At 45.9% G+C, this 8,595-nt stretch overlaps 1 protein-coding gene across 2 annotated transcripts in view; it reads left to right on the top strand.

Moving 5' to 3' along the window:
- The first annotated feature begins 486 nt into the window (after nt 1-486).
- FBXW8 (F-box and WD repeat domain containing 8) overlaps nt 487-8,595 on the top strand; it is a 79,519-nt gene continuing 71,410 nt past the window's right edge. Inside the window, exon 1 of one of the 2 annotated variants that reach the window (XM_087828475.1) lies at nt 487-795. In XM_087828475.1, the coding sequence (XP_087684601.1) occupies nt 487-795 (309 nt within the window). Of the gene's footprint in view, nt 796-877; nt 916-8,595 lie in introns of those variants that run through there. The other variant, XM_016201623.2, reaches the window with a different exon arrangement.

Here is an 8,595-nt window from a genome sequence, read left to right as displayed (position 1 = left end):
TTACCTTCTTTTATTTTCTTTGTAACACTACTAATTCGAGCATTCATTTCACTCGCTGAATGTCCTTCTCACACACACCCCTTGCATGCAACCCCCCAAGATGGGAGAGATTTTGGGGGTGGGGGGAGCAGAATTTAATGCTGAGTTCTCAGTGCCTGGCATTTAACAGTTGCTCCAAGGATGTCTGAATGAACTAAGAGTGTTTGGGAGGCAAAGTCTGCGCTTGGCAAGAGCCACAAGCGGGAAAACAGACACGGGCGCCCGGGTCTCGGCGCAGACGTCGGCCCGGGGAGCCGCGAGCCCCTCGCGGGGGGGAGGGGGGGACGGCGAGAGGGGAGCGCCGGGGGCGGGGCCGCCCACCCGGAACCCAGTGCGGCCGGCCTCGGTTTCCGGCCGCGGCGGACACTTCCGGCGGGGGGACTGTCTCGTGGCGCCCGGCGGGGCCGAGGAGGACGCGGAGGGGCGCTGAGGGCCGCGAGCCGGGCCATGGGCGACCACAGCCTCGACGAGTTCCGCCGGCGCTGGCAGGAGGAGCTGGCGCAGGCCCAGGCGCTGAGGAAGCGGCGGCGGCCCCGGCGGCCCGAGGTGGCCCCCGCGCGCGGGGAGCAGGCCTCGGGCTACCTGGCGCTGGCGCAGGGCCTTCTGGAGGGCGCGAGCCGGCCCCCGGCGGCGCGGGCGACCAGGGCCGAGAGGCAGGACGCGGCGAGCCGTTCCCGCTCCCCTCCAGCCCGTGAGGGCGCCGGGGCCGGGGCCAGGGCCGGGGAGCGGCTGGTGGACCAGCTCATCCGAGACCTGGTGAGTGGCGGTCGCCTCCTGCGAGCCCAGGGCCAGCCCCTCTCCCTCCCCCGCCCCCCGGCACCCCCCTCCCCCCAGTGAATTGGAAAGGATCTGTCACCAGCGTGCGGAGAGACCCGGGTAAGGGTACACACACCTCTGTGCATGCACAGAGCATCTCAGGAAGCAGTGGTTCCCCACTGGGGCGACTTTGTCCCCCATTTGGCAGCGTTTGCAGACACTTTTGGATGCCAGACGGGAGTGCGTGTGTGTGTGTGTGGGGGGGGGTTGCTGGGGGCACAGGCCAGGGATGCGAACATCCTACGACGCACAGGACCCCCCCCCCCCCCCAAATGAGCGGGCCCAAAATGTCAGTAAGAGTAAGACTGAGAAACCTGGCTAGTGAAGGACCCTAAACTTTGAACGAGGTTGCCTTTAGGGAGGAGGACCGGGACGTGGGTAGGAAGGGGTTTTAACTTGTCTGTGTACTGTTTGTACTATTCAAGCTTTTCTAACTGTGCATGTGTTAGGAAAGCAGAGAAAAGGAAGGCTCCTTTGGGTACTGTCATTAGGTTCTTACCATTTTGTGGGGCATGGATCTCTTTGCAAATCTGAAGGAAGATGGGGATCCTCACCCCCGCCCTCAGAAAAAAACCCAAAAAAACCTTTCACAGAATTGGGACAAACAAGATCACCTGAAACATATCCATGGTTAAAAGAACAAGACAACAGGTTTTAATGGTTCATTTTAAGTTAGGCTTCCACAGCTTCCAGATTGGCAGTAGTTCTGTTATTGGCAAGTTATTTTGGTGAATGATGGCTTAACATTTAACAGGTTATGTAGTTATATTCAGATGACATTTATAGCTGAGTTTTTTACCAGACGCCTGGTCCTGTGCTCTGCTTTATCTCTAAGGTTAGAGATAAACCTATTTTGTGTATGTGTATGTTATAACGTGACAATTTTTATACACATGCAATTTTATGCCGGCATCACACCTGCTTCTGTAGAAAGTGGGTCATTACTGAAAAAGTCTGGCAGATGTAAAAATCAAATCAGTGCCTTGGGAAAGTCGGTTCGCCCCTGATAAGGTGCCCAGGTCAGTCCCGTTCTATGCAGAAGTTATTCCCAAGGAAGTACCTAGATTTGCAGGCTGAGGCAAGAACAGCCCATGGGAGTAGAAATAAACAGAAAAAATGCTCAACTTTGCTAATCCTCAGACAGATGCAGATTAAAACCACAATGAGATATCACTTCAGACCCGTCAGAAGTTCTACCATCAACAAGTCAACAAATGATGTGCTGGTGAGGGTGTGGAGAAAGGGGAACCCTGTTACACTGCTGGTGGGAATGCAGACTGGTGCAACCACTGTGGAAAACAGCATAGAGGTTCCTCAAAAAGTTAAAAATGGAGCTGCCTTTTGACCCAATGATCCCACTTCTAGGAATATATCCTAAGAATCCTGAAACTAATCAGAAAGAATATATGCACCCTTATGTTCATAGTAGCACAGTTTACAATAGCGAAGATCTAGAAACAGCCCAGGTGCCCATCAGTAGATGAGTGGATGAAAAACCTGTGGGACATTTACACAATGGAATACTATGCAGCTGTAAAGCAGGAGGATCTCGTGCCCTTTGGGACAGTATGGAGGGACCTGGAAAATATTATGCTAAGTAAAATAAGCCTGGCAGAGAAAGATAAACATCACATGATCTCACTTATATGTGGAATCTAAAGAACTTAATAAACTGATGAACAAAATAGATTCAGTGACATGGAAGCATGGATCAGACTGACGAATCTCAGAGGGAAGGTGGGGGTGGGTGGGGAGAGATTAAAGAATTTATATTCATATATGCATAACTCAAGGACACAGACAATTGTGTGGTGAGGGACTGGGGAGGGGGTCAATGAGGTTAGAAAAAGGGACATCTGTAATATTTTGAAAACAAAAAAACAGGGAAGTGGATTATTAGGACAAAGGCAAATTTGGGGCCTTCCAGTTGAAATCCTCCCCACTGGATGTGAGAGTGTCTTCAGGCTTCACAACAGCACTGGGAGGTAGGCGTTGTTAGTCTTTTAAAATAAAGGAAGCTCAAAGAGGTTTTCTGTAATTCGCCCAGGCATACCTTGCTGATAAATTCTAGGGACTGGATTTGGATCCAGGTCTGTTGGACTATACATTTCATCAGGTAGGAGTTTCCCAAACTTGGCATAAGAATCGCCTTAGGCTTTATTAAAATCTGGGTTCTGGCCCCTTCCTAGACCTGCTGCCTCAGTGTGCTGAGGAGAGGCCCAGAAATCTGGCAGTTGGTATGAGCAGGCAGGTTTGAGAAATTCTCTGTCAAACAGCTTCCTTTGCTTTGAGGTCCTGATTCTCAAGGCTTTCCTAACACTAGTGAGGGGTAGGCACTGATACCAAGAATAGTGGAGGCCTGAATGAAGTGTCTGAATGTAGGAGGGGACTGCCTACTGGAAGATGCGGGGAGCACACGGGAATCTAAGTTTCATAGGTAGGCACTGAAAGCCTGACCTGGGACATGTGTGCCTGTGATCTCCGCCCCCTTCAGAATCACCACATTAGGTACTGTGAGGCTCTACGCTACTTTGAGCAGCCCCCAACCTTTGGGGCACCTCTTTTTATTTTTAGTGTTTTGCAATCATCAGTAACACTGCTATAAATAAGGTAATAATTCATTGTGTGTGCTTACATGCTGGCTCCGTGGTACTGTCTCAAAGGTTTAGAGAGATCATTATCTTCAGTTCTCCCAACAACCCTCTCCAGTGGCCATTATTAGCTCCATTTGGCAGATAAGCATTAGGAAGGTAATTGATTTTTTTTTAAAGGGGCAGTAAACCCAGTATTTTAAGTCTGAGAAATGATGGTAACCTTTATAGGAAAGGCTTGGATTCGTAATTCCTTGGTTGTGAGCGTCAAAGCCCACAGAGGTCAGGCTGGGAAAGCAGGTGAGTAAAGTAGGCTAGATATTGCTCATTCAGCCCTTTTCCCTGATTCATCAGGTATGTTATGCATCTTTTTTTTTTTTTTTTTAAATATATCTTTATTGATTTCATAGAGAGTAAAGGAGAGGGATAGAGAGATAGAAACATCAATGATGACAGAGTCATTGATCGGCTGTGTCCTGCATGCCCCCGACTGGGGATCGAGCCTGCAACCCAGGCATGTGCCCTGATCGGCAATCGAACCCCGATGGCCTGGATCCTGGGTCGACGCTCAACCGCTGAGCTACGCCCGGCCGGGCTGTTATGCATCCTTTCCATGTTCCGGCCATACCTCTCTGATGATATGTTTCATAATGACTGTCGTTCTTTTTATCTCATGAAGTATTGTAGCGTAGAATTAATCTTTCTGATATCCCTAAAGGAAAATAGTTAATCATTTTTCTTGAAACATGGCCATCCTCTTGCTCTTGTTTTCCCACTTTTTAAAGTTTAAGAAAAAAATAAAACTCTGTATTGAAGTGTACGAATCATAAATTTACAGCTTGGCGAATTTCCAAGAGTACATATCCATGTAAACAGCACCCAGCTTACAGAACAGTATTACCAGCCTGTTGGAACCCCCGCATGTATAACCACTCACCTCACTTGTTAACACCTGCTTTTGGTTTTGTCTGTTTTTGAACAATGTAAGTAGAATCATGCAGCATGTGTCTGGGTTCTTGTGCACAGCATCATATATGAGATTCCTGTGAATATGCCACATGTTTTTCTACTGTTGGTGGACATTGTTGATAACTAGCTTATTACACCTTGCCGACCGGCTATTTCAAGCCGGGACTCACCTGTGAGGCCGGCTACTTTTCCGCACTTGAATACTCGTGATGGATCAGCAAGGTGTAGCCAGTTTGAGACTCTCAGGAATAATGCTGCTGTGAATGTTTTCTTCATCTTTTTGGAACCTATACTGATTTTTCGTGAGTTTACACCTCATGGAATTTCTGGGTCATGAGGTATGCATATGTTAAGTATAGTAGATATTGATCAACAGTTTTCCAAAGTGATGGTAGTGGTTTTCTCACTTGCAACAGTAACTCAAGTATGTGGACTATAATATTTCATGATCTTCTTTGTCATAAATATAACAACACCTACCCAGGGTGACACATGGCAACTGAGCTTGACCCCCAATATGGGTAAGATGATAGTGAGAAAATGTGAAATTCATGCTAAAGGTTGGGCTAAAGGTTGGTAGCCACTGCTCATGTCAGCTGGTGGTTGCCGTGTAGGAATGTAGGCCCAGTGTTGCAGAATCTTAGAGATTTTTTAAAAATTGGGAATATGTACTTTAATGTGGACTGTCTATTTTTGCTGCATAAAAGACACCCAAAACTTTGGCTTAAAACAACACTATTAACTCACCAAGTTGCAGAGTGGCAGTTTGGGCTGGGCATGGATGGGCTCGCTCATAGGTCTGAGGTTAGCTGCTGGTCAGTTTGCTAGTTGTTGGCTGTGTGTGTGTGTGTGTGTGTATTTGGGGTATGTGTCTCATCATTCAGCAGGTTAGCCTGGTGGGCCTTCTCATAGTTCTGAGAGCAGAAGGAGGCATAGAACAGTAAGTGCAAAGGTCCTGTGGTGACCAGGGCCAGCTGGCTTCATGGCCTGTGCAACCTGTGTTGTCATACAGGGCCCCAGGGTCAGAAGGGGCCTGTGCTTGGTTTAATGCTGTGTTGTCTTGAAATTCTTAATCATTTTTAAACAAGGGGTCCCACATTTTTGTTTTACAGTGGTCTCCACAAATTATATAGCCCATCCTGTTGGTAGGAATGCACTTGGAATGTTTAGGACCTTTGACATGAGTGATACTCATTTATGTGGAATTAAACCCCTGGGTTTCCAAGGTCCCATCTCCCTCCATCCATGGAAAAGTCCAGTCTTGTCTTCAGCAGAGCTAGAATTAAGGCCACTGCCCAGAGTCGCCACTTCCCAGAGTCTCCACTCCTTATCAGAGCACAGTTCAGTCCAGCATCTGGCTAATTTAGCTCGTGTTCCCAGTTGCAGTCCACTGCACGTGGGGTCTGCATGGCCATGGACCATGGGGCTGTTTAAGGCCGTGTGGTGGGCTGGCACATGGGTGAGTGTGAGTCATGATGCAAGAAACAGGAGCTCAAGAGCAAACAAGAGAGAGCAAGGGGGCAAGAGAGCAAGAACTCTTTGTCTCGGGGTTATAGCCAGGAGCTTAATCAAGTAACCCTTCAGGATTTCCTGGTGGCTCTGACCCTCTAGTCAGTTAGCTTTTCCCCAGGTTAGACTGGCACAGTGTCACCGTGATCTCACTGCTCATGTGCCCATCTTCTCCTTTGTTTAATCCCTTTCCCTAGTGATTTGCAGGGAATGGACTGGTAGTTCCTTGTGGGGTGCGAAGCTGCAGCGTCCTTGTGAAGTTGCCCAGGTGTCCATGCTTATAGTGTCTGGCCTCCCCTTTGCTTTTTTCCTATTGTTAATATTAACTAGCTAGTTAACAACGGTTAACAAATTTAGAAGTATAGAAAAAAGGAAAAAATCTCTTGTAATGTCATTGCTCAGAAGCTCCTGCTTTGTATAAGAAAACATGAATTTTAGACAAATTTGGGACTGTAAATAAATGAATGCCTATTTATCTTGACAGTGTTTCAGGACCCCCCCCCCGCCCCCAACCAACTTTTTCTCTTTAAAAAAGACACAGATGAAACTGGAACTCATCCACTCCTTCTGATTGAGATCGTGTGGGTCTTCTCCACTCAGCTTTTGCAGTATGTGGAAAGCTGAGATACATTCCTTTAGAAAACAGTCTCCTTTCAGTCACAGATTTAGCAGAAATGTTATTACATATCTATTGTTTGAACTGGAGTTGCTTGTCTCAGTTTCTTAAAACACCACCTAGAGAGAGCTTTAGTGTTGTTTGCCCTGGAGATATACATTGGGAACAAAACTGAAGTCAGTTTCTTCACTTTTTACTGATTTGGCTCTTAGTAATTATCCCTTCTTCTACTAAACAAGAGAAGACAGATTAAATTTCTAGCAGTAAGGCACAAAACCAATCCATTTGCAGAATTAGTCTTACATTAGCACATAGGAGTACAAATCAGCCTCCCTGGGGATGGATCCATTTGCAATTTCTCTTAGCATTTTTGGAGTAAGTCCAGTAGACTTTGGGAAAATCTAGTATTCACTGACTTTGAATTAACAAAGTAACTTGACTCCTTTGTGGGTTTTTTTTTGTTTTTTTTTTGGCTTGCTTGAAAAAGTATTGATTTTTATATCTGTCTGTAATTTAGGATTGTGGTTCTCAACTTTTAGTGTGTATGAGGATCCCCGAGGAAGAGATGCTTGATCCCACCTTTGGAAATTTAGGACAGTAGGTCTGAGAGACCCTGGGTATTTTTTTAATGCCACAGATAATTTTGATGTGTAATAAGGACAAGAGTCATCAGTAGAGGTAGAGAATCAGTGTCTGAGCCATTAAAGAATTAAAACCCAGGTTGTGTGTTACCAAAAAGATGTTTTTCCTTAAATTTTAAGGAATGATAATGTTTTGAATTTATTGCTCTTCTGTATAATAAATTTGGTCATTCTTACATTGCTTGGGCTATTAATATGAAATTGCTTTCTAAACATTTTAGTTGTATTGACATTCTTATAGTGTGGCCAAAGTTCCCCTATATTAATATTTCCAGTGTCTTTAATCTCTTTCTTTGTGGAATATCTTTTTTTCTAAAATGCCAACTTGTCCATTTTCATGTTTTGAAGTCAGTATAGATACAGACTTGGTTAATGTGGCCCATAACTTTTTGGATGGCTTTGTGCTTCAAAGTAGCCTAGGTGGAAGTCTGAGAGTACCTTTTAGATGGCAGGGTATTTCACTGTACATTAGTAGCAAGTAATATTTGTTGCTTATATTTATGAACTCTGGGAAGTACCAAAGCCAGAGCTCAAGACATTACGCTGCTGCTGTTAGGGTGTAGGTGGCTCAGGGCTACAGCCTCTGTCCAGGATGTGACTCCCTCTTCTTGTCAAATCATGTGTTCCTATAAAAGAGTTGCATTTTCAACCATAAGGTCAGACATGCTCATAACTCTCAATCTTCAGTAAGGTGTTTCCCAAGTGGTACATTATTAATAATAACAAAGTGAAGTTTATGAATGATTCACGTCACCTTGAAGCTATTCTAGTTTGTTTGTTTTTTTGGTATAATAAAACCACTCTAATTTACTTGTACTCTATCTGCTCATTTAGAGGAGAGGGAAGTAGGTTACCTGATGTTCCCGGAGTTGTGCATAAGAACCCTGGGAATGTGTTGAACACAGGACTGTCATGGATGGTATCTGTTGCTTTGGAAAACAAGGTTGGATTTCTTCAGGAAACGGGCTCTGAGATGGAGATTTGCATGTAGATGGTTTAGTGAGTTGGGCTTTCTGAGAGGTCCTGAGTTGAGGCAAGGGAGCCAGGCCTGTGCATTCTAGATATTGATGAGTCATTGGATGTACACTGCCCTCCAGGAGGGGATGTAACCTTGGATGAAGCAGCTTGTTTGGCCAAGGGCAATGCCAAAGAAGGGACTCAGCTGTGAGCCAGCAGCAGGCAGCATCCTGGGCATCTGCGGGGATGAGTGTTGTGGGCCCAGAGGGGCAATATGAGTGACTCACTGCAGCATCCACTGGACTGTCTTGCCCAAAAGGTTCCAAGTGCGCAACATGAAACTTCAACATTTGATCTCCTGACCTTGTGGGTCTACATAATTCTTAAGCTGTAGACTTTCTTTTAGGATACTGGTTCCCTATTTTTTCCTTCCATTCCCCATTCAGTGGTAGCAACA

Source organism: Miniopterus natalensis, chromosome 20, assembly GCF_054644295.1.
Source record: "Miniopterus natalensis isolate mMinNat1 chromosome 20, mMinNat1.hap1, whole genome shotgun sequence".
In the NCBI taxonomy this organism is placed as follows: Eukaryota; Metazoa; Chordata; class Mammalia; order Chiroptera; family Miniopteridae; genus Miniopterus; species Miniopterus natalensis.
The sequence above is the reverse complement of the archived record's forward strand: the minus strand, read 5'-3'. Positions and strand labels throughout refer to the sequence as shown.